The following is a 25,545-nucleotide window of genomic DNA, read 5'->3' as shown; positions in this document are numbered from 1 at the left end:
CTGAATATGGTTCTCTTTTTCTGTTTACAGAGAGCATGGGGATGGCAAACAGGGGAGGGAAGCTGGAGAAGGGAATCACAGAGGGAATTCATTTGTAAAACCTGCTCCTTAAGATGCACAAGGAGGTGGGAAAATGCTGGCCAGCTTCAGCCTCAGAGTGATTTCAGCCTGTAGGGCAAGTGCCGGTATTTAGCAAGTAGTCAGGTAGCCTGTGCTAGGCATTCCCTTAAAAAGCATTGCATTAAGTTATATGTAAATAAAACACCATAAGTTTATAGTTAAAAAAAAAATGCCAACATTTGGGGCGCCTGGGTGACTCAGTAGGTTAAGTGTCTGACTTTAGCTCAGGTCATGATCTCAGAGTCCGTGAGTTCAAAACCCACATCAGGCTCTGTACTGACAGCTCAGAGCCTGGAACCTGGAGCCTGCTTCACATTCTGTGTCTTCCTCTCTCTGCTCCTCCCCTGCTCATGTCCTCTCTCTCTCTCTCTTTCTCTCTCTCTCTCTCTCTCTCAAAAATAAATAAAAAGTAAAAATTTTTAAAAAGTAAAAATAATGCTAACATTTAAAATTATTTGGTGGCATGTTCTTCAAAAGCCTTAAAACAGAAATATCACTCCTTGAAAATAAAACCCCTTTCTCTCCCCATTTTCTACTTCCCATGTGTCTTATCTGAGTTTGCATTTCTGTGCTTTTCAGTCTGCCCCTGTGGTCTTTGTATATACCTGTCTCACCTCTCTCTGTGTTATTCGCCATCCTTTCCATTTTGGCTCTTTCTGTCCTTCTCTGTTTCTCTCTTTCTCTCTCTCTCTCTCTGTTTGCTTCCTCCTTCCTTTTTACTATTTTCTCTCCTCCCTCTACTTTTCCTTTTTAAAATATTGGTAGTATAGCGTTAATGTGTTCATTTGACTTTCTAATTATATTTTATTTAGTGTTTTATATTTCACTATATATAGTACATGTTATAATTTATAATATAAAAAATATAATCATTTTTAAGATGAAAATTTTTGTTCCCTGTTCTTAGCTTAGAAAGCTAGAACAGAGTGTTTTACTTTTTTATTCTTTGAAAATGCGTTGCTATTAAAAATCAACTTTAGTATAATTAAAATGTGTTACTTAATATTCACTGTGGGTCACTGGCTTTTAAGAGAGAAAGAGTTACCAAGCTAAAGCAAGTTTTGTATGTGCTTAAAGTATCTAAATAGAATTAGGCAGTTCTATAATCTAAGGCCATGCCTCTCTCTACTGAGTTAAATGTGAATAATTTATACTTTGGTGGGGAAGAAGAAAAATTATTTCAGAATTGTTCCTCTTTAAAAAAAAAAAAGTGATGAGCTGCTGAAATGGATCTGGACTGTTCTGGCAAACAGGTGCAGGTTAAGAACTCATTTGACCAATTGGTAGGAGGGGTCCCGGTGACCCTGAGCGCACAAACGGTCGATGTAAACCAAGAGATGTCTAACTTGGAGTCGAAGAAAAGTGTAACACGTTCCAGTGATGGAGTAGCTTCGTTTATGGTTAATCTTCCATCTGGAGCAAGGATGTTGGAGTTTAACGTGAGCTGAATTCTCCTGTTGGACTTTCTGGGACAATGTGTGCTTTTTGACTGTGTGTTTTGGCTAGTGTGCAGAACAGATGCAGCAGATTTTAAACATGAGTCCAGAGAACAGATCCGCAATTTTGCATTCAAAGGCGGTGTGTGTGTGGGGGGGGGGGGGGGGAAGGCACCAGAGGCAATATGCTAATCCATTGCCTGGTTCTTGAGGAAGATAAATCTATCATTTTCTATTTGGGAATTAATGATTTTCTCTTACGTTAGCAAGACTTTATTAGAATAGGTATAGCTTCGGAATAAGTATAGCAGTGGAAGTCAGCGGTAGAAACATTCTCTCCCTCACCCCCACTTCTTATCTTTTTTCAGGGACACAAAGGGGTCACACATGGAAGTCTCCCTTTTTCCTAGCTGCATAAGCCACTCTACTTTAGAGCTCAGTTAACAGGCTTCTCTCTCAGCAACTAATGTTTAAGTTCCCAATCCACCCCCGCCCCCGCCCCATAAATGATTAGTTAATGCACATTAATGACAGTGACATGCATACATTCACTATCATCTACTAAGCACTTAGGAAATGCTAAGAGCTTTCTGTTGAACACATTTAATACCCAGTTAGTCAGCTCTATGAATTAGAGAATATTATTTTTGCCATTTTGCAGCTGTGGAAATATAGGCTTCTAACCTCTCTTGTGATTAACTTATCCAGAGTTAATAAATGGTGGCTCTGGGATGCAAACCAACGCATAGCTCACTCCAGAGTGTGAGCTAATAACCCCTTTGATAGCAAAGGGGTTATTAGCCATGATATCATTTCTGCCCCATTCCATATTTATAAGTACACTTCCGTGATGCTACTTTACAATGAAACTGGACCAGAAAGTCTGTGCGATGTTCACTCCTGTCCCCAGTCCTCAAGGCCTCCTCTTGCCACCCTTCTCTTACCCCCAATCCCTGCCAACCCATGGGAAGAGGAGTCCCCAACTTGCCAGGACATTTCAGGAAAGGTGCCAATATTTGTTCCGGAAGCATCTTTGCCTCTCCCCTTCACCAGACTTTCCCACCATGGCTCATAACCCCATATTATTCCAATTATTGTCCATAGTCTTTGTAAAGTTACTTGATATCACAGCTGTACAAACATTGGAGTAGTGGAGGGTTTTTTTTTTTTTTTTCCTCTTTAGCATCTGGTGTTGTGAAAGTTAGAAATTTATAAAGCAAAGAAAGAAATTTACAAGGTATGTTTCATAAAAAATATTTCATCACAGTCCACATATCTTTTTTGAAATTTCCCTTTTCAGGTCAAGACTGATGACCCAGATCTTCCAGAAGAAAATCAAGCCAGCAAAGTTTACCAAGCAATAGCATATTCATCTCTCAGCCAAAGTTACCTTTATATTGACTGGACTGGAAACTATAAACCTTTGCTTGTGGGAGAATATCTGAATATTATTGTTACCCCCAGAAGTCCATATATTAACAAAATAACTCACTATAATTACTTGGTAAGTGCAGTAATGATAGATTTAAAACTATCTATTCCCCCACCTTGAACATTTCTCTTTGCTTACAGAGAAACATTAGAATGACCCCTTATATTTGTTTTTACAAGGTACTTTCAAGGACATAATTCAATTTGATAATCAGTTTTTTCAAAAACCTTTGAGATGGGTCATGATTTTCATGACCATTTCCCAGATGAGGAAACTGAGGAACAGAGAGGTTAAAACGCTCACCATGGTCACTCAGCTTGGAAGAGGAATATTTTTTTATTTGAACTGGGAACCTCTGACTCCTTATCTGATACGCCCTTCGCCTAAGAGAGCCTGATTACTCCACAGAGACTGATTACATTTTCACATTACCTCTGCTCTATTTCATGGCCAAAGATTACAGGCCTAAACCTATTTCAAATATGTGCATTTCATTGGCATAAAAGGGAGACTCAAATCCTGCTCTTAGGAGTTGAGTCATATGATATCTACCCCAATTCTACCCTTTAGCAACATCCCTATTACATCCCTTATATTAAACAAAGGTGGCCAATCAAGCCTATAGGTGAAACCTAGGACAGAAGGTGGGGGAAATCTTAAGGGCTTCCTGACATTGCCAAAGAAATGGAATGAATTATTCCAGTGGCCAGGCCAAACAGGTGGTGATAGCTTTTTCAACATTTTTGAGAAAGGAGTTTAAAAAAATAAATGAGGGGGGCGCCTGGGTGGCGCAGTCGGTTAAGCGTCCGACTTCAGCCAGGTCATGATCTCGCGGTCTGTGAGTTCGAGCCCCGCGTCGGGCTCTGGGCTGATGGCTCAGAGCCTGGAGCCTGTTTCCGATTCTGTGTCTCCCTCTCTCTCTGCCCCTCCCCTGTTCATGCTCTGTCTCTCTCTGTCCCAAAAATAAATAAACGTTGAAAAAAAAAAATTAAAAAAAAAAAAAATAAATAAATGAGGAACACAGATCATATTGACGGATGAAGAATTATGGGACCTGTTTAGGAACTATGTACCAAAACCACATATGCAGTCTATTTAAGTTTGAGGACAATTTAAGTTTGAGAACGTTTTGGGTTCATGTGATTTGTAACTTGTTTTTTAGCCATATGCCTCCAATACAGAACCTAATCTCTGGCTTTAAAACTTAATTCCCAGGGGTACCTGGGTGGTTCAGTTGATTAAGCATTCGACTTTGGCTCAGGTCATGATCTCACGGCTTATGGGTTCGGACCCCGCATCAGGCTCTGTGCTGACAGCTCAGAGCTTGGAGTCGGCTTGGGATTCTGTGTTTCCCTCTCTCTCTGCCCCTCCGCTGCTTGCACTCTGTCTGTCTCTCTCTCTCAAAAATAAATAACATTAAAAAATTTTTAAAAAAGGGCGCCTGAGTGGCTCAGTTGGTTAAGCATCCAATTTCGGCCTAGGTCATGATCTCACCGTTCCCGAGTTCCAGCCCAGCATCAGGCTCTGTGTTGATAGCTCAGAGCCTGGTGCCTGTTTCAAATTCTGTCTCCCTCCCTTTGCCCCTCCCCTACTTGCACTGTCTCTCTCTTTTTCTCAAAAATAAATAAACATTAAAAGAAAAATTTTTTTAATTAAAAAAAAAAAAAAGAAACCTTAATTCCCAAATAAGATGCACTCTATTCATGCATCTATTTTGTTTTAATCAATAAAACAAAAGAGATTTTAGTGACAGCATGATGACTTTAAATAGATTTGGGGTCAACTCTTAGCTCTCTGATTTCCTAGTTATGTGATTTTGAGCTAAAATCAGTATGACATTTAGTTAATTCCCAAGCCCCAGTCCCTTTATCTATCTACACAGTGGGCGTAATATCCCTATCAAACTGACTTGTGAGAAAGAAAAGAATTAAGTAAACGGAAAGGTTCCTGACCTTTCCTGGTTCCTGTTAACCAGGAACCTTTCCTTTTCTTTAACATACTTTCTACTCCATCTCCAAGCTCCATATTGAAAGCAAAACTTTTTTTTTTTTAATTTTTTTTTTCAACGTTTATTTATTTTTGGGACAGAGAGAGACACAGCATGAACGGGGGAGGGGCAGAGAGAGAGGGAGACACAGAATCGGAAACAGGCTCCAGGCTCTGAGCCATCAGCCCAGAGCCCGACGCAGGGCTCGAACTCACGGACCGCGAGATCGTGACCTGGCTGAAGTCGGACGCTTAACTGACTGAGCCACCCAGGCGCCCCTAAAACTTTTGTTTTTTAACATGGTCACTACTGCTGTTTATTTTTAGATTTTATCTAAGGGAAAAATTGTCCACTTTGGCACAAGAGAGAAACTTCCAGATTCATCCTATCAAAACATAAACATTCCAGTGACACAAAACATGGTTCCTTCAGCCCGTCTCCTGGTCTATTACATCGTCACAGGAGAGCAGACAGCAGAGTTGGTGTCTGATTCAGTCTGGTTAAATATCGAAGAAAAGTGTGGCAATCAGCTCCAGGTAAGCCACAAATTATGAGTCACAATCAAATTTTCTTCTGAATAAAGGAGACTATAAATATAACTACTTGTGAAGTTTTGTCTCATGCAAATAACCTTGTCTTTTCTTTTTCAAATGATCTTTTAGGTTCATCTGTCTCCAAGTGCAGATGCGTCGTATTCTCCAAGCCAACATGTATCTCTTAATATGGCAACTGAGTCAAATTCCTGGGTAGCTTTATCAGCAGTGGACAGTGCTATATATGGAGTCCAGAGAAGAGCCAAGAAACCTCTGGAAAGAGTTAAGTGGTGCATGGCCTTGGTTGCTGGGTCTTGGGGTGGCTCTGTATAATGCTTCACAAAGTGTGGCCCCAAAGGTAGGTTGTGGGGAAGAATTAGGGAAGACTGGATCTGCTCTTCTGTAAATATACTCAAAACAATGGCTCTTAGGAAGGTAAGCTATCCTCATGTTAGTCTCTAAAACATTGATTCATCCTTTTTTGTTTTTCCAAGTGTAGCAAATGACCATAATGGCAATTATATTCCTGGGGCAAAAGTGCCATCAATTTGGACGATTTTGAGATTGAACCTGGAGGCGGGGGGCTTTATAAAGTGGCAGCATAATGGAAGACTGGATAGGCAGCCTATGGAGACTTTTCTGTTTTTTGTTTTCTTTTTTACTCTCATTAAAATCTGGAACAAAAGAATGTGAGAATTATTCACTTCCCCTAAGTTCCCATTTATCTCCCCTATGCCCTGCTAACTATTTTGTAGGCTTGAATTTCTTTGAACAAAAAACAAAGATAACTATACAGTTAAAACCATTCAGAAAAGAAAAAAAAAAAAACATTTGGGATCAAAATTAAAACTAGAATAAGCTTCCCCAAACAAGTTCTCACCCACTTAGAACCTAGAGCCTTCTTCCTCTAAACATAAGAGGTTGTGCTCATTTCTTTTTAGCAACTTAAAAATTAATTTGTCTGTTAATTTAGTCATTCATGCATTTATTTATTTGTTTGTTTGTTTGGATCTTATATTGACCACAGCATTCATTCTATGTCCAACACACCATGGGTTAGTTCCTAAGAATCTTCTCACCAAAGCGTAAAACTTAGTTCTTGTTTTAATATTGAATGTGTGTGTATTTATAAATATAAAAGGACACACTAAAATAATGAAGTTGGGAAATCTGGTCTTTGGCCGTTTGACAGATGAACGATGGCCTGATTTGTTCTACCCATGTGACAGCCAGTACCTTTAATTCTTCAGGGAAACAATTTATACATCTAAGTAGACTCCACATTTTGCCTTGAGTTAATTCCTAAGAATTATTAAATTAGCTAACCACCTCTGGACAGGTATTTCAAGTCTTAGAGACGAGCGACCTGGGCTGTGGGGCAGGTGGTGGCCGCAACAATGCAGATGTATTCCATCTGGCTGGACTCCTCTTTCTCACCAACGCAAATGTAGATGACACCCGAGAAGATGGTAAAATGTTCAGCTTTTTTTTTTTGGTTTATTCTTCAAAATGATTACTGAAATTTACATTGATCAATTCACATTGATACCATTTTTGTAATTGTCTTCCACAAATTCTCTACACTGATCTTAGAGAGACATGACTACGTAACGCCCCAGTACAAAATGTTTTACTGGCCATCAAGATAAAGTACAAAATCTTTAGTGTAGTCCTCAGGGATCTTCCACGGTCTTCTCCCCAGCTCTCTCCAATTATCTTTTGTCTTGCTCTATCTTACCTGAGGTTTAAGCTGTGCAGACCCAAGTGTAGTTCTAGGGGTGGCTCTCTGCTATTTTATTTTATACCTTTAGGCCTTTCCCATCAGGACTGCTTTCCCTTGTATTAGCCTGGAGAAGCCGATAAAAGAATCCCCTCCTCAATAAGGTTTCTTCCCCATACAGAATTGATCATTCCCTCCTCCTTTCACAGAGAGAATACTGTGGGGACTAGCTCTATTTATAAGTAACACAGTAGCAGGGCATCACTGAATATTCTTCCATTTCGTTATGTATTTTGCCTCAGCCAATGCACTGTGAGCTCTTGAAGGACAAGGACCACATCTTAATCATATTCTTTCTGTGGCTATAAAACTGTTCATAATTATATTTGACCTGTTATTCATAATAACAGAGCACAAAGAGCAAATAATAAAAGTAACATACCCAACAAAAACTTTGCTCACTTTAAATGCTTAGATATTTCTCTGTAATCAGTGGGTCAAAGAGGTTGCAGGATTCAAAGCCAAACTTGGATCAAACAAGTCAAACTAGAGGACACTAGATCATGAGCTCCTCTAAGGTAAGACAAATGTTAAGATGTGTTGTGCACGGTGCCTAATCAAACACAGGCTCTCAGAATTTGTGGAATACATGAATGACTTATGAATATTTTAAGCACTTAAATAATTTCATGGAATTTTCTTTTTTGTCATTTTAACTCTTTTTTCCTTCTTCTTCTTCCCCTCCTCCTCCTCCTCCTCCTTCTCCTTTTCCTTCTTCTTCTTCCTCCTCCTCCTCTTCTTCTTCTTCTTCTTCTTTTCTTCTTCTTCTTCTTCTTCTTCTTCTTCTTCTTCTTCTTCTTCTTCTCTTCTTCTTCTTGTCTTCTTCTTCTTTTTCTTCTTCTCCTTCTCCTTCTCCTTCTCCTCCTTCTTCTCCTCCTTCTCCTTCTCCTTCTCCTTCTTCTTCTTCCTTTAACAGGTAAGCCCTGCAAAGAAATTCTCAGGCCAAAGAGAATGCTGCAAAAGAAAATACAGGAGGAAGGTACTCTAAAAGTTTGATGCAATTATAAAAAGGTTATGATCCTATTATTCAAAAGCTGGAGAGAACGAACCATTATCTAATTATTCCTAATCCAAATGGAATGGATGAAAAGAAAGATATGTACAGATGTCTTAGCTTACCTCTCTCAGAAATATTAATCCAAATAACTCTACAACTTCATTTGGCATAACCTCAGTCTGAGGAAAATAAGTATTATTTCTATCTCTAAAGTTAAAAGGTTAACTTTTTACTTGTTACAAATATTTCCTCTGCATAGACTTTATTTGGCAATTAAAATTATATTCTTCCATTTTCTTCTGACCAAAATCATGATTTGATTAACTTTGGAGTGTACCTAGAAACCTATTTCTTCTATTCCGTGTATTTAACAGCTGATAGTATTTTGGATTATTCTTTGGGAAATCAGTCTAACAGAAATTATTTTTGAACAATTATTTAAATGGAAATATGATCACTGGTGATATTAAAAGAGGAAGAATGTTGAACTGAAAGTCGGTGGCCAGAGTTCAACTAATAATCATGCTTAGGGTAAGATAAGAATTCCTTCCATCTATATAGGAGTTATTTTAATTCCAACCCTAGTTCTAAGTTCTAACAATATGAAAGACACTGAGTACTTTGGGCACTTATGATAAAATATGAGCACTTATTGGGACGCCTGTGTGGCTCAGTTGGTTAAGTGTCCAACTTCGGCTCAGGTCACGATCTCATGGTTGGTGAGTTCAAGCCCCAAGGCGAGCTCTGGGCTGACAGCTCAGAGCCTGGAGCCTGCTTCAGATTCTGTGTCTCCCTCTCCCTCTGCACCGCCACACCCCCCACCTCATGCTCTGTCTCTCTCTCTCTCAAAAATAAATAAGCATTTAAAAATTTTTATTCATATTCATTTTTATACATTCAAATTTATATTAGTTAAAAATATTTTTTTAAATATTAGCTCTTACGATGCCACCAGTGGAGTTCCACAAACCACATCCTATAAGAAAAGTTTTAAAAAGCAGGATATGTGGCTTAAAGAAGGAAGCACTTATACAGTGCTGATAGCCATCTTCAAATATTTGAAGGCTTCTCCATTAACTTATTTCACTCAAAGGGTGCTGAACCCAAGGTGCCAGTGTCAAAAGTCAGAATTTAGCTTAATTGCAAGAAGCTCTTTAAACATTTAATATGAATGAGAATGATCTGCCTTATGAGACCACATTCTCCCCATTCCTGGAGTACCCAGCTGAGTGTGGGGGGTCACTCACCTAGCCTTGGCTGTTGCTAGGGGTCCGGGTGTGGGGGCAGGGTCATGTGGCCATAGACCCAAGGACCCCTCAGGATCCCTTCTGAACCTGGGGTGCTACGACTCTGTGCATAATCAAGGACATTTGCATCATTACTATTTCAGTTGCTAAATACAAACACACAGTATTGAAGAAATGTTGCTACGATGGAGCCTACCTTAACGAAGATGAGGACTGTGAGCAGCGTGCTGCCCGCATTACAATAGGTCCCAGATGCGTCAGGATCTTCAAGCAATGTTGTCTTATCGCAAAGAAGCACCGTGATGAGGATCCTCTTAAAAACATCCAGCTGGGAAGGCTGCGTGAGTTTGACATTTTCTATCAGAATTCTGCTCAGTATGGGGAATCTTGTGTGATCCTGTTCTGCTAAAAAAGGACAGTTTTCATGTTTTATTTAAAATTGAAATTAGACTGGGGCTCCTGGGTGGCTCAGTCAGTTAAGCGGCCAACTTTGGCTCAAGTAACTATCTCACAGTTCATGAGTTTGAGCCCCACGTTGGGCTCTGTGCTGACATCTGGGAGCCTGGAGCGTGTTTCAGATTCTGGGTCTCCCTCTCTCTCTAATCCCTCCCCTGCTCATGCTCGCTCTCTCTCTCTCTCTCTCTCTCTCTCTGCCCCTCCCCTGCTCATGCTCTCTCTCTCTCTCTCTCCCTCTCTCTCAAAAATAAATAAACATAAAAAAAGAACAAAATTTTTAATTGAAATTAGGAAAAAAAAATGCCCATTAGAAGAAAATCAGTTATTGTTTTGGGGAATCAAAGGAGGCATATGTAGTAGAGAACAGAGCGCACAGGGCCACAGTCAAGACCCAAGGGCAAGTGTAAGGCCAGCTCTTTCTATAAGCTTGAATCATTATGTATCTCCTCTGAGCCTCAACCTCCTCATTTTTAAAGCAAGAAGTGTAGGCTTAGATGATCTCCAACATGCCTTTGAGTTCTAGAATTCTAGGGTTCTGTGATATTACAACCATTAAAAATTTTGTTGATGCCTGTGTTGACCAAATATAGCAAACAATTTCTAAACCTAGCATGAGGTTAAGTGTACTTACACAAAAGATTAAATCTTCCATTTCAATAAAATATATTTTCAGGATTTAGAAAACTCTCATTGATATGTTTCCAGAACTTTCAGGACTTTCATTGCATCTATATCTAATCAAAACAAAAGGAACAAAAGCAGAATGACAGCTCCTGTTTTCAGAATCTGTTTCTCTTAACAGTGTGTCTTAAACAGCGTCCATCCGAATGGATATATTTCTGCAAACGTAAATTTTTGTGGTCATTTCTTAAAAACCGTGTTATTAGATATATTTAGGTTGTTTTCAGATGTTTGCTTATTTCAAGGAGCATTTTCACAAGCCACCTAGTACATATATTTTTCATTGTCCGGTTTTTCAACTATAATCATCTGGTTTGGCTTCCACTGCATGGAACTGAGTTTCTGCTATTGCCCCCAATCCACCCCACCTCTCTGGTGCTCCGCTCTGCCCCTCATTCTAGACAGGTTGGCCTCCCAAAACTCCTATGGGTTTTGCAACTCTGCAAAGGTCTACATGGGTTTCTTTCCCTGCTCTGCAGCCTGAAAACTGCCTGCAGACAGTAAACCTGGACAATTTCAGGGTTCACCAAACCAGTGTCCCTTCTCTCAGGAACCATGGCCCTGGGTCACTTATGCTCTAATGTCTGAAAACTGTTGTTTTATATAACGTGCCTGGTGTTTTTAGTTCCTGGGGTTTTTTTCTTTCTTGATTTTTTTTTTTAAGGCAAAAGAGTAACTCTTATCAGTGCATCTTGGACAGAAGCAGAAATTCTGTCCATTTTATTAAGGGAAGTAGAAATAAATTTCCCTTAGGTAAACCTTCTTTATAATATAAACACAATTACTGTAATAGTAAAAATGCAAATAACTTTATAGATTGATGAGTATCTTCTATAATCTCAGGAACACTAAACATTTAGCAATTTAAGAAACAAATCATTGAAGATATTTTTGTGCTTTATTTGTTCTCTCAGTACTATTAGTGGAGAAATTCCAAGACCTTTAAAGTTCTATTTTGTGGGGCGCCCGGATGGCTCAGCCCATTAAACATCCAACTTCAGCTCAGGTCACGATCTCACGGCTCATGAGTTCAAGCCTTGCATTGGGCTCTGTGCTGACAGTGCAGAGCCTGCTTGGGATTCTCTCTCTCCTCTCTCTCTCTGTGCCTACCCTGCTTGCACCCTCTCTTTCTCAAAATAAATGAATGAACTTTATTAAAAAATAAATAAAGTTCTATTTTGGGGGGCACCTAGGTGGCTCACTTGGTTAAGCGTCTGACTGGCTCAGGTCATGATCTCACGGTTTGTGGGTTCAAGCCCTGTGTTGGGCTCTGGGCTGACAGCTCAGAGCCTGGGGCCTGCTTCAGATTCTGTGTCTCCCTCTTTCTCTGTCCCTTCCCCGCTTGCTTTCTCTCTCTCTCTCTCTCTCTCTCTCTCTCTCAAAAATAAATAAGCATTAAAAAAAATTAATAAAGCTCTATTTGAAAATCACTAAACAAAATGTTTCATTGACCTTTCAGAAAGTATTTAAGTTATAGATTAATGTCTGTCCACGTTTTAAAATTTGGCTCTAAATAAAAAATGCGTGTTGTTTTTTCATAATCACATATACTTTTTCCCCCCAGATATAAAGACCCTGTTACCAGTGAGCAAGCCAGAAATAAGGAGCTATTTTCCAGAAAGCTGGTTATGGGAAGTTCATCATGTCCCCAGAAGGTATTATACTTCTTTGACTTTCCTCTGAAAAATGTGGGAAAATGCAAATATTATGGCCAAAAATCTGGAAACTACCCATTTCCCAATAGTTTATTTAAGAGTTAAGGCAATATAACCATTTGGTTAAATTTTGTTTTATTTGCTTTACCTTTTTTTTTTTTTTTTTAACTGTGTGCTTTGCTCTAGTCATTACTTCCAGGACAAAATTAACTCTTGGTAAGGAAGGGTACTATTCTATTTAATTTCATCCCGCTTCAGTAAGCCTTTGCTCAAATGTGTGCTATATGCTGCAGTGAGCAGCCATCATCTTGTCTTGTCTTTTCTTTTCTGTTCTTTCTTTCTTCTTTTTCTTCTTCTTCTCCCTCTTCTTTTTTTTTGGGGGGGCGGGGAGAGAGCAGGGAAGAGACAGATAGAGAAAGAGAGAGAGAATCCCAAGCAGGCTCCATGCTGACAGTGCAGAGCCTGACACGGGGCTCAAACTCACAAACCCTGAGATCATGACCTGAGCTGAAATCAAGAGTCACATGCTTAACTAACTGAGCCACCCAGGTGCCCCATTTTTATTTATTTATTTATTTATTTATTTATTTATTTATTTATTTATATTTATTTTTGTGACAGAGAGAGAGAGAGAACAGAGGAGAGGCAGAGAGAGAATTAAGCAGGCATTTTCATCCTGAAATATCTGTATTAGAAAATAAATACTGATTAATAAGAAGAAAGATTCTCTTCTTGTTTTTCAACACACTCTTAGGGAATGCCTACTCTATCCCAGGCACTGGAAACAGTGATGAACAGTGCTGAGTCCCTGAGCATCACTGTTCCTTGGGGGCTCAAAGCATCGACTTTTCAAGCCCCAAGGCCCAACACTGGCATCAGTCTTAAAATGGGTCTCCTCGTCTCTACTCTCGTCTTCTCTAATTTTCCCTCCACAGTGTCACCCATTGCAGCTGACATTCCCCCGGGGCTAGCACTTCCTCTGGTAAGCCTTCCCACCACTCTCCCCCACCCTATCAGTGACTGGGGTAATTACCCCTCCCAATCAACCCTGTTGCCTATATCATACAGTGTTATAATGGCCTGTCTACCTGCTGTCTCCCACATGAGAAGGATTCTTTCAGGGCAAAGACTAAATTCAGATTACTGTTTTATATTCCAGACCTGGCATAGGGTCCAGCTTGTTAGAGGCACTCAAATAAATGTGTTGAATCAATGCACACTGGCTCTGAACTTTTTAAATGATTTATTGGTACAGTTATTACAATGAACTACAATGTATTTACTTAACTGTTTCTTCTACTAGACTATAAACTATTTGAGAATAGGTTTTTATCTTGTAAGTGCTGTATATTCAGTATTTAGTGCTATGCCTGACTCAAAGTTGGTGGACAACAGCTGTTTGTTGGATCAAAGAAATAAATGTATAAGCTTAATCTTAATCAGAATTTTTTCATTATGGGGGCACCTGGGTGGCTCAGTCGGTGGGGCATCTGACTCTTGAGTTCAGCTCAGGTCATGCACGGTTCAGGATTGGGCCCTAGTCGAGCTCCTTGTTGACACAGCAGAGCCTGTTTGGGATTCTCTCTACCTCCCTCCCCCACCCTGCCCTCTCTCCCTAAATATATATTAAAAAAAGAAATTCTAACTTATGTTGACTTTGTTATGAGCACCGTTAAGATGCATTACCTTTCTTCCCTATTTTAGAACATAGCACACGATAAATATTTTTTCTGTATGTTTTGAGTTTGCGGTGTTTCCAAGGCATCTTTCTGAATTTGAATTCTCATACAAGTGAAATATTTAAAAACAAGCAACAAGTAGGAGAGTTAATGAATCTATTTTTCTGGTTTGATTTTTCCTTAACACCTGATGTCATTTTGCTTTATTGTGTATTTTTTCTTTCTTCTAAAATAGTAGGCAGCAAACATTCTGTTTAGCAAATGGGGGCAAATTGGGCTACTCAATGTTTCACTGTATTTGAATATTAACACATTAATTTTCAGAAGCCAATTGCAATTTGTGCTACCTGATTCTCTAACTACCTGGGAAATTCAAGGTGTTGGCATTTCAAATAGTGGTAAGCAAACTTAAGTTGTATGCTCATTTAAGGAGTGATTTTGTTAGCAAAATGTGGTTTTTTTGTTATAATTTATAAACTCACCCAGGACTTCAGTGGTGTCATTTGTTAAATATCTTTTTAATATACTACAAAAAGACTTGGATATGCCCATATCTCTGACCATATTGACGAGCATTTTATAAATGCTAATGTCCATTTCCCATTTCCTTTGTTTTTCTCAGTGACTGGGAGCTTGAGTAGAGTTAGAAGCAAATGTATTACTTTTCCCTTGGGCTAATTCCCTTTTGTGGTGATTTAGTGGAGGTACTTTATAAATCACTTCAGGGTTGGTTTCATCTGTTTGTATTTTTTATTTCTTTAAAATCGTGGTTTCCACAATCAAAATTTTATACCCATTAAATAGAGCCAATAATGCATATCCAAAAAGAGATTTGGTACTTGAGTTGATAAACATCCTCAAGCCTTAAATAGAATTAAATATTTGTTGGAGAAATGAAGTTTTCTGTTAATACCAACAGTTATTGAAATAAAGATCAATGAGTGGAAAATTCAAGGACATGACAGTACAGAGAAAAATATGATACAGTATTCCTTTTTCCTTGAAGGAAAGCAATTCTTAGACGTAGTAGTACTAATAAGGCATTAATAGGAATTCCCTAATATGCCTCTACTTTGCTTTCCCTTTGGACCAAAGGTATATGTGTTGCTGATACTCTCAAGGCACAGGTGTTCAAAGATGTCTTCCTGGAAATGAATATACCATATTCTGTTGTACGAGGGGAGCAGATCCAGTTGAAAGGAACTGTTTACAACTATAGAATGTCTGATATGCGGGTGAGTAGGTATTTATGGTATGTTCAGATAAATGGAAAAAGGAAGAATTCTCTGATTTTATATGAATTCTATTCATGGAATGATCACATACACACACAAAAACACAAAAATTCAGCTCAGTGAAGGGATGAAGAAAGGCAGACTTAAGACACGTATTCTTATAACTCCAATTTAAAGAAGAATACAAGTCTGTAAGATAATCAGTATACTATGGAGGCTCAGAGAAAGGGCTTCACAGGCAGTTCATTTATGTCCCTGGATTCTGAGTTTCTTCATCGTCTTGTATCTAACAGCCCTTTCCTTCTCTCTGTCTTTACCAGTCATGCTCATCTTTGCTTTGTAGATGTCCGGGTCCTCTCTGAAAGTTATTTCAGACATCGCACCGTTACTTTGTAGCTACAGGTCTGCACATCACTGAAACCTCCAATCCCTTGACTTCGTCACTCCTCTGTTATCCATTAGCCCTCTGCTGTCTTTACTTCGCTCCTTGTTCAGGTTAGAATCCATAAACTACCACTATAATCATAAACCACACTAGTTAAAGTCATGTTAATTCCCTTAATTCTCTCTCACTCCTGGGTGCACTCCCTGAAAAACTCCAACCATGGTTGGACCCACCATTTCTCTTCTTTTTGCCGCACACAGCTAAATAGAGAATTACGCAATCGGGTGACTGATTTCATTTGAAAATCACAGTCACAAAACTTTATATGGGAACTCAGTGTGTCCAAAAATCTATAGTTTTTATTTATTTTTTTAAATGTATGTATTATTTAATTTACATCCAAGTTAGTTAGCATATGGTGCAACAGTGATTACAGGAGTAGATTCCTGAATGCCCCTTACCCATTTAGCCCATCCCCCCTCCCCAGACCCCTCCAGTAACCCTGTTTGTTCTCTATATTTAAGAGTCTTTTATGTTTTGTCCCCTTCCCTGTTTTTATATCATTTTTGTTTCCTTTCTCTTATGTTCATCTGTTTTGTATTTTAAATTCCTCATATGAGTGAAGTCATATATCTGTCTTTCTCTGACTAATTTTGCTTAGCATGATACCCTCCAGTTCCATCCACATAATAACTATATTTTTTAAAAAGCTCTAATTTCATTCTCAGCGGTTTCCAAAAAGTTTGCTTACATGCTCTCTAAATGCTGAGGGGAAAGCTATGTACCCCATTGACATATTTTGAATTAGCTTCTAAAATTTTTTATCATAAGTTCAAAAAATATGCTAATCTATAACTTTTGGAATATTTAAATATTAATATTTTAATGAAATGGTTATATCAAATTTCTAAATGTATATAGCAGACTCTAAATGCCATAAAATTCCATTTTAATATACCCAAATAAACTGTAATTACCAACAGATTAAATACCAATTCCTCTTTGTGAACACATATTTCCATTTCACTCTCCTAATCTTGTATATGCTATGCTTGAACGTTTTCTATTGATCACCCTCATACTATGATGCAAAAAAAGTAGATATTTGAAATCAAAATATTTTTTTAAGTTTATTTATTTATTTTGAGGGAGAGAGAGCATGAGCAGGGTAGGGGCAGAGGCAGAGAAAGAGAGACAGTGAGCACAAGCTGTGGGGGAGCAGAGAGAGGGAGAGAGAGACAATCCCAAGCAGGCTCCACACTGTCAGCATGGAGCCCAATGGGGGCTAGAACTCATGAGCCATGAGATCAATACCCAAGCCGAAACCAAGATTAACCAACTGAGCCACCCAGGTGCCGCTGACATTGAAATATATTTAAATTCTATGATTATAAGACCCCAAGTGTCAAGTAATTGCTTGAGGATTTAAATTGTATAAGGATTTTGATACACATTTCTCCTCTGCCTTAGAATCTAAGGGATTATTTAACACTGTAAAAATATCAGGGAGAGTTTGTATCCAGACAAACATGGTCCAGGCATACTTTCCTTATCATAAAGTGTTTTAATGTAACTGTTTACTGGTGATATTTCAGTTCTGTGTTAAAATGTCTACCGTGGAGGGAATCTGTACATCCGGAAGCCAAGCCATTGGCCACCAGGGCATAAATCCCTCCAAATGTCTGTCCCAGAGAGTAGAAGGTTCCTCCAGTCATTTGGTGACCTTCAGCGTGCTTCCCCTGGAAATCGGCCTCCACAACATCAACTTTTCACTGGAGACTTCACTTGGAAAAGAAATCTTAGTAAAAACATTACGAGTGGTGGTAAGAAAAATATACTTTTTCTGATTCTTTTTAAAAACACTTTTTTCATAGAAAGGGAATTAAGAGTACACTTAACCGTGATGAGCACTGAATAATGTATAGAATTGTTGAATCACTATATTGTACACCTGGAACTAATATAATGATGTTTGTTGATTACACTGGAATTAAAATTTTTAAAAAGAAAGGAAAAGAACAATAACAACAAAAAAACCCAACTTTTTTCAGTCTGAAAAAAAATGTCAGCAACTTATCACTAAGTGGTTCAGAAAGAACACAGAGAAGAATAATGTAAATGTAATAAAATGGTAACATTTGTGGGAAACTGGGGGGGAGGTTATCTCAGATTTTATTTTTACTATTATCATAACTTTTCCTTAAGTCTGACATAGTGTTTTAAAATTTAAATAAAACAATGATACTTGCTTATTGTAGAAAATATAGAATACTGAAAAACCACAGAGAAGAAAATTAAATCACTGATAACTCCCACACCCAGAGATATACAGCTTTAACAATATGGTATATAGCCTTTCAAGCTTTTTCCCCCTAGCACATTCAGAAGGTCTTAAAATCTATGTGCCAGACATTATGCCAGGTATTGGAGATATAACAGTAGATAAGATACAGCCCATGCATTTACAGTTTAGGATTTATAGTCTACAGAAATTTTCCATTTACAAATGAGTAAACAGGGCAAAAAAGAAAACTATCATTTATTAAAGTGCTATTTACCCACATAGTCTGTTGAGTGCTTTCATGTTATTTTCCTAAGATTAAGATTCTCACCAAGAGTCACATGGCTAGTTAATGACAGAACTGGGCCTTCTTGGGTCTTCATTCTCTGATTTCTGTTTTAAGCCATGAAATCACTTCAGTAAACATGTACTGACCTATTTTGTCCAAGGCATGCTCTATGCATCCTTGCACGGTGTTTCCATGCACAGACGCTGAAGACGGGCTCTCTGGGTTTGAATCCTGGCTCCACTGCTTACAAGCGGTGTGACATTGGATAAGTTTCTTGATTTCTCTATGTGTCATTTTCCTCATCTATCAAATGGGAGTAATAATATCATCTACTTCATAGAGTATGTTTTGAGGTTAAACAAGCTAATACATACAAAGCACTTAGATCAATTACCTGGCTTATAATAACTTCTATTTACGTATTTGCTCTATTATGAAAATAGCCAGAAAATCTTATCCTTGCATGTATGAATGTAAATATTTAAACATATTTGACCTTTAAAAAAATGATTTTTCAATCAGAAAGTGGTCAAGTTGATCCAAGAATTCAGGTCATATAAATTTAATTATGTTCTTTTGTCATTTGAAGGGGGCATCCAAAATCCAGTGAACAAGTTAAGTTACAGTTAAATGAGGAACAAGTTAACTGAGGGAGTTAAGTTTAATTATTTTCTTGACTGAATGTTTTCTGCCTTTTTAGCCAGAAGGTGTCAAAAAGGAAAGTTATGCTGGCGTTACTCTGGACCCAAGGGGTATTTATGGTAGGCAAAATGATTTTGTATTTTATATGTTATCTTTTGCCCTAGAAATTCAAGTGTATAGGTAACCTGAAACACTGTTTTTTAAAAGGTTAATTGGGAGTGACTGGGTGGCTCAGTCGGTTGAGCATCCGACTTCAGCTCAGGTCATGATCTCACAGTCTGTGAGTTCGAGCCCCGCGTCGGGCTCTGTGCTGACAGATCAGAGCCTGGAGCCTGCTTCAGATTCTGTGTCTCCCTCTCTCTCTGCTCCTCTCCTGCTTGCACTCTGCCTCTCAAAAATAAACATTAAAAAAATTTTTTAATGTTAATTGTCTGGGGTCAGAAATACCACTTCTTAGTTCATTGACATTCTTGATAGCATGTGTTATACTGTAATCTGAACGTGTTTAGAACAAAGAAAAATAATTCCATTAGTTTTAGTGCAAAGCATTGAAATAGTAATAATTGCATGATTTCTCCTTATATATTAGTCATTTTGTATCTATCACAATAATAATTTACAATACCTTCTTATAGAGCCATCAACCCAAAAAACACCTAAAAAAAAGTCATCTATGTGCTAATTTAACATGCATGATTTGAAAACACAAAAATGCTGATTAATCACTTAACTAACCCATTCCTCGTTGTTCCTGCTTCCCTGATTTTACCCATCAATAAAGATATTCTGAATCTTCTCGCAGTTAGAATTTTGCAAACATTTGAGCATCTAATCAAGGCCTACATATATACATACATGAAATAAATATGTAAATATAAATATTTAAATTTATAATATATATATGAAATTTAGAATGTGTTCAACTAACAATTCTTTTCAACAACAAAGAAGACAGCCTTCCATAGTCCTTAGTAAATGGTTAAAATTTACCTTATTATTGCATCGAATCATTTTCCTTTTCTTTCAGTGATATAGCAATGAGAAAAAAAGTTTACTTACACATCAAGAAAGCCATTTCCTCTGAGAAAGCAAAGAATTCAGGCGTTTACATTTAAATCAGCTGAGAATCATAAGCATACTAAGGATGACTTCAACAGAGTAACAAAAAGAAAAATTCATCCTACATGCATATGCTAATTTTTTTCTTTAATTTTATCTTCCCACAGACCTTCTTCCAGCCTGTCCATTGTGAAGGATCTGTGGGTAGAGATATTACAAATCCTGAGGTTTGGGGCCTCGTGCAGTTAAATCAAGCCTCAGAGCCACTGTGTCCTTTGGCTTTCCTTCCTTTGTACCTTTAATGACTCCTGTACCCAAAATGGCCCTGTCTTACACATCCCAGGCATGGACATCAGGGCCACAAGATGGGATTGATCTTTTATCTGGAGATAAATCTCTCCATCAAAAATCTTGATCAAATAAATAATATGTCTATGTCTCTTTCCAATCTTGCCATCTGATTTTTTCCCTTATTGTTTGAGACAGTTTAGATTTAAGCAGCTTTGTTACTTTCTGGAGAGCTAAATAGGGTAAAGATGACAAGTAATTTTGTCCAGTTGAGTTTGGAGATTTTATTAAATACTTCCAATATTTATATATTGGAATTTCTATACCAGTATGATACTTTATAGAATTCCATTTTTTGTTTGTTTGTTTATTTATTTATTTATTTATTTATTTATTTATTTTTGAGAGAGAAGGAGAGAGAGTGTGAGCTGGGGAGGGGCAGAGAGAAAGAGAAAGAAAATCCCAAGCAGGCTCTGTGCTGACAGAGGCAGGGCTCCAACTCACAAACCTTGAGATCATGACCTGGGCCGAAGTCTGACGCTTAACTGACTGAGCCACCCAGATGCCCCTAAAATTCCATTAAAAAAAAAGGCTAAGATGTATTTGGAAAAGTAAATGGACAATAACATCACTGAAAATTTGAAAAACTATATGTCAGTGAGGCAGAAGGAAGTGTCAGAGCAAATTGTAAAGTAATTAAAATTGCATGACATCAGCTTAAAATGAGAACTAAATTTGGAAACTCGGTCCCACGAGCCCTCATCTTGACTTCCTGCTTTCTCTCCCCAACGAGCCCTTTGCCTCCAAATCCTTTCTTCCCTCGGCTGCAGGGAGCCCATCTCGCCCTCCTCTCTTCCTGGCACACACCACATCGTTGGCGGTCAGGGCAGGCCCCTCTCGTGTTTTCTCCCTGCATTGCTGACCCCTACTCTTAGTTCCATTCTCTTCCTGGCATGCACTCAAATCCTCGTCTACATCCTATTCTGTGTCGCAAGTTTGTAAACTCAACACTCTGTCTTAAAGAAATAGTCACTGCTTCTTACACAGTGTCTCAGAGTCTATTCCACCACAGTTTTTCTGAGACAGATTTTCCACCACCATAAACCATGCTGAACATCCTTACACGTTTCCCTTTACAAATCCACATCAGCCTTTAGCTGGACTGTGTATCCGGAAGTGTGACCCCTGGGTCAAAGGGCATACATATCCTGAATATTATTTACGGCTGTCATGTCGGTCTTCAGAACCACTGTGCTGCTTTCAGATCCACCAGCATTGCATAAAGCTTGTCATCTGCCTACATCCTTACCAACACTTGGTATTATTACCTGCATCTATAAAATGTGCCGCTTGGGCATACAATATCTCGTTGTTTTCATGTGGAGTCTTCTGATTACAAATGATTTTTAACCTTTCTCCATATGTTTATGGGCCATTCGCGCTTCCTATTCTGTGAATTACCTATTCTTATCTTTTGCCCTATTTCCTATTTGCCATTTGGGTTTCCTTGTCTATTGATTTTTGTCTCTGATGTGCTTGCTTTGGTAGCACATATACTAAGATTTTTGTCCCTGGTGTACTTTTTTGAGCAATAATTTTAACAGGAATCCTTTACTCTGATACGGTCAAATTCATTATAATTTTACCTTAAGGCTGTTATATATTTGGGGGGTAATCTTTAAGAAGTCTTTCCCCACCCTTAGTTCACAAAGATAATGTTGTATCCTATTGGTTTTACAGATTTAACTCGTAAATGTTTTAATCTCTCTGGCATCTACCTTTTTTTTTTTTTTTTTTTTTTTTTTTTTACAATTTTTCTAATGTTTATTTAGTTTTGAGAGAGACAGAGCACAAGTGGGGGAGGTGCAGAGAGAAAGGGAGACACAGAATCCAAAGCAGCTCCAGGCTCTGAGCTGTCAGCACAGAGCCTGACGCAGGGCTCGAACTCAGGAACTGTGACTACCTGAGCTGAAGTAGGACGCTTAACTGACTGTGCCTCCCAGGGGCCCCACCTCTGGCATCCAGCTTCTTATGTGATGTCTTGATGAGTCTTCTATCATGCTTTCTGACAAAGAGTAAAATTTACTTCTCTTAGTTTTAGTTTTCTCTTCTGTACCTTTTCCATCTGGGAGCACAGTTGCTAATGAGAATTGAGATAGTCAAGGGTGGGCATCAGTGGAAAAATAGTGGGGGATCGAATGTAGATAATTTCAGAGAGCCTACTGTCATTAAGTACAATGTATTGAGCATGAACTGTTTGCCAGGCTCTTTGTCTGTATTACTTTCGCCCTCATAAAAACCCTTGGAGGGGGGCGCCTGGGTGGCGCAGTCGGTTAAGCGTCCGACTTCAGCCAGGTCACGATCTCGCGGTCTGTGAGTTCGAGCCCCGCGTCAGTCTCTGGGCTGATGGCTCAGAGCCTGGAGCCTGTTTCCGATTCTGTGTCTCCCTCTCTCTCTGCCCCTCCCCCGTTCATGCTCTGTCTCTCTCTGTCCCAAAAATAAATAAACGTTGAAAAAAAAAAAAAAAAAAAAAAAAAAGAAAACCCTTGGAGGAAAATGTGATTGCCTCTGTTGAACTGAGGAGCACAGTGAAGCATAGAAAGCTGAAGTGTCCTGCCCGGTGTCACGTATAGAGTGAGCTCCTTCTGAACCCCATGCTCTTTCAACCACACCGCAAACCTCTTAAATGTCTTCACTGAGTTTTATTGCAATATTATATCCTCGGCATTTATTAAAGGTTAGTGAAGAAAGAAGTTACCTGAGGAACATTCCTGTCTCTTCTGCAAAGTCCTCTGGCTTGTCCATTGAATGGCAAAAGGCCACTATTGTCTGTTAACATCTGCCCTGTGCCAGGGACTGTGCTAAATGCTGGGATTACAACATTTAATAAGAGATGGTTCCTGCCCTCAGAGCTTTCTTGGCAAGACAATAGTGTGGGGGGGGGGGCACGGTGGGGGGTCTCTTTGTGGTGACTGCTGTGGGCTCTGCAGTAAAACTTCCTGAGCTCAGATCCAAGCCCCATCTGCACAGCTCTGTGACCTTGAGCAAGTTGCTTTCCAAACCTCAGTTTCCTCATCTATAAAATAAAAATAATGACAATAGACTTGGCATACAGGATTGTTGTAAGATCCAGTATAACAATGCATTTAAGAGCTCAGCAGAGTGCTTGTTCTACCAATAGAATGATAAATGTCATTTTTGTGAAATAAACCAACGATTAAAGTAGAAAAATGCTCTGATACAGGTATGCTAAAACTCTGTTATTGCGCATAGAGCAAAAGTGTCTAAGTTAAATCAAGCGAGATTGGAAAGAATTTCAGGGCATGTTTCCCAAAGGAGATAATCTCATGTACCCTTGACTAAGGAATTACTTTAGTTATTTTTAGCTTTCAGTTCTGAGAATAATTTTCTCTCTTTGGACAAAACGGCATGCTCCTTTTTTCTGGTGGATAAAATTTATATATCCTATTTATTTCCTATCTTGTAATGACCAGGAAGCTTACAGTTAAATTGAATGCTCTATTTAAAGAGATTGTATAAGCCTAGGGTTTGATAAAAATCCTTGATTATTTTTAATTTCCTTTTTAGATTTTAATGTTATTATAAAAGAGTCTTTTAAAACAATTCCTTGGAAGCTAGTATATTATAAATAACCTGCTACTGGTGCTCCCTCAAGAATTCTGTGTAAATCCAATAATTTTTTTAAATGTTTGTTTATTTATTTTGAGAGAGAGAGGGAGGGAGGGGCAGAGAGAGAGCCCAATGCAGAACTCAATGTCATGAACCATGGGATCACGAATTAAGCCAAAATCAAGAGTCAGATGCTTAACTAGCTGATCCGCCCAGCCACCCCAATCTAATTTTTTTTTTTTTAATTTTCAGGTGTCGTTAGTAGACGAAAAGAGTTCCCATACAGGATACCGTTAGATTTGGTCCCCAAAACAAAAGTCAAAAGGATCGTGAGCGTAAAAGGTAAATTGACATATGCCATTTTTATTTCTCATTTCACTTTATGCTTCGCACTACAATCAAATATCCTCGAGATTATTCTGTTTCTCCTCCTCTCTCCTCAGCAGCATATACAAATCCATCTCTACCCCTTCCACCTTCAAACCTCCAACCACTTTCCAACCGTCTTCTTCCACTGGCCTGATTTAAATAGAGGTTCATGCTCCCATGATGGAGGGTGGGGGGCTGTCATTGACCCAAAGACTTCTCTAAAACTTTCCATGATCTTAGTGACCACTCTTGCACCAGACAAGGCTCTACGACATACACGTGGCCTCACCAGGGGTGCACTGCTCTACTGAAACACAACATCAGTCCCAAAGGGGTTCTCTTCCTTCTGGTACATTGGCGGAAGGGGAAGCTTTGGTGGGCTTTCCCTCGTCCCTAGCCTTTATAAGTCAATAACATATCATTAAAATAATAGAATGTCCTGACTACATTTTAGCTCAGAGAGAGCCCTGGACTCACAGAATGTTAGTACTGGAGAAAACTTTTAAGTTTATTTATTTTTCTTGAGAGAGAGAGAGCGTGCAAGTGAGCGTGAGGGTGGGAAGGGAAGAGAGAGAGAGAGAGAGGAGAGAGAGAGAGAGAGAGAGAGAGAGAGAGAGAGAGAGAGAATCCCAAGCAGGCTCCACGCTATCAGCACCGACACAGGGCTCAATCTCACAAAACTTGAGATCATGACCTGAGCTGAAATCAAGAGTCAGATGTTTAGGGGCACATGGGTGGCTCAGTCGGTTAAGCTTCCAACTTCAGCTCAGGTCGTGATCTTGTAGTACATGAGTTCAAGCCCCGCATTGGGCTCTGGTGACAGCTCAGAGCCTAGAGCCTGCTTTGGATTCTGTCTGTCTGTATGTCTGTCTTTCTCTCTCTTTATTTAGCTCAAAAATAAATAAACATTAAAAGAAAAAAAAGTCAGATGTTTAACAGACTGAGCTACCCAGGCACCCCAGGGAACAACTTTTCTAATCATGTGCGATCCTATTGGATGTGTAAATACTGGTTTGCCCAACATTGCATGGTGAGTTATGGACAAAGCCCTCACAGTCCAGGCTTTTGCTTTCCTTTGTGGGAGCAATTGATTAATAGGGTCTACAATGTCTGAAGCTATCAGGTTGAACGACAACTAATTTTCCATGTCCTCTATGCAGTAATCTGCCCACTACATTATACCATCTTACCACCATATTTGAGTGGTTATTTTTAAGGCTATTCTTCATGTTTCTTTCTTTTTTGTTTTAATTTTTTTAATGTATTTTATTTTAAAGAGAGAGCAGGGGAGGGGCAGAGAGAGAATCTTAAGCAGGCTCTATGTTCAGTGCAGAGCCCCAGGTGGGGCTCAATCCCATGACCCT

The 25,545-nt window shown here is 38.9% G+C and overlaps 1 protein-coding gene across 1 annotated transcript in view; it reads left to right on the top strand.

Moving 5' to 3' along the window:
• The window catches only part of LOC123592841 (complement C5-like), an 87,770-nt gene that overhangs the window by 27,468 nt on the left and 34,757 nt on the right, over positions 1-25,545 (top strand). The window contains exons 11-23 of the mRNA XM_045468229.1: positions 1,374-1,559; positions 2,857-3,060; positions 5,302-5,511; positions 5,638-5,790; positions 6,848-6,977; positions 8,205-8,267; positions 9,676-9,873; positions 12,234-12,324; positions 14,328-14,401; positions 15,099-15,238; positions 17,219-17,446; positions 18,894-18,954; positions 24,065-24,154. Of these exons, the coding sequence (XP_045324185.1) occupies positions 1,374-1,559; positions 2,857-3,060; positions 5,302-5,511; positions 5,638-5,790; positions 6,848-6,977; positions 8,205-8,267; positions 9,676-9,873; positions 12,234-12,324; positions 14,328-14,401; positions 15,099-15,238; positions 17,219-17,446; positions 18,894-18,954; positions 24,065-24,154 (1,828 nt within the window). The remainder of the gene's footprint in view (positions 1-1,373; positions 1,560-2,856; positions 3,061-5,301; positions 5,512-5,637; positions 5,791-6,847; positions 6,978-8,204; positions 8,268-9,675; positions 9,874-12,233; positions 12,325-14,327; positions 14,402-15,098; positions 15,239-17,218; positions 17,447-18,893; positions 18,955-24,064; positions 24,155-25,545) is intronic.

The sequence above is a fragment of the Leopardus geoffroyi genome, chromosome D4 (assembly GCF_018350155.1).
Source record: "Leopardus geoffroyi isolate Oge1 chromosome D4, O.geoffroyi_Oge1_pat1.0, whole genome shotgun sequence".
Taxonomy (NCBI): domain Eukaryota; kingdom Metazoa; phylum Chordata; class Mammalia; order Carnivora; family Felidae; genus Leopardus; species Leopardus geoffroyi.
The sequence above is the reverse complement of the archived record's forward strand: the minus strand, read 5'-3'. Positions and strand labels throughout refer to the sequence as shown.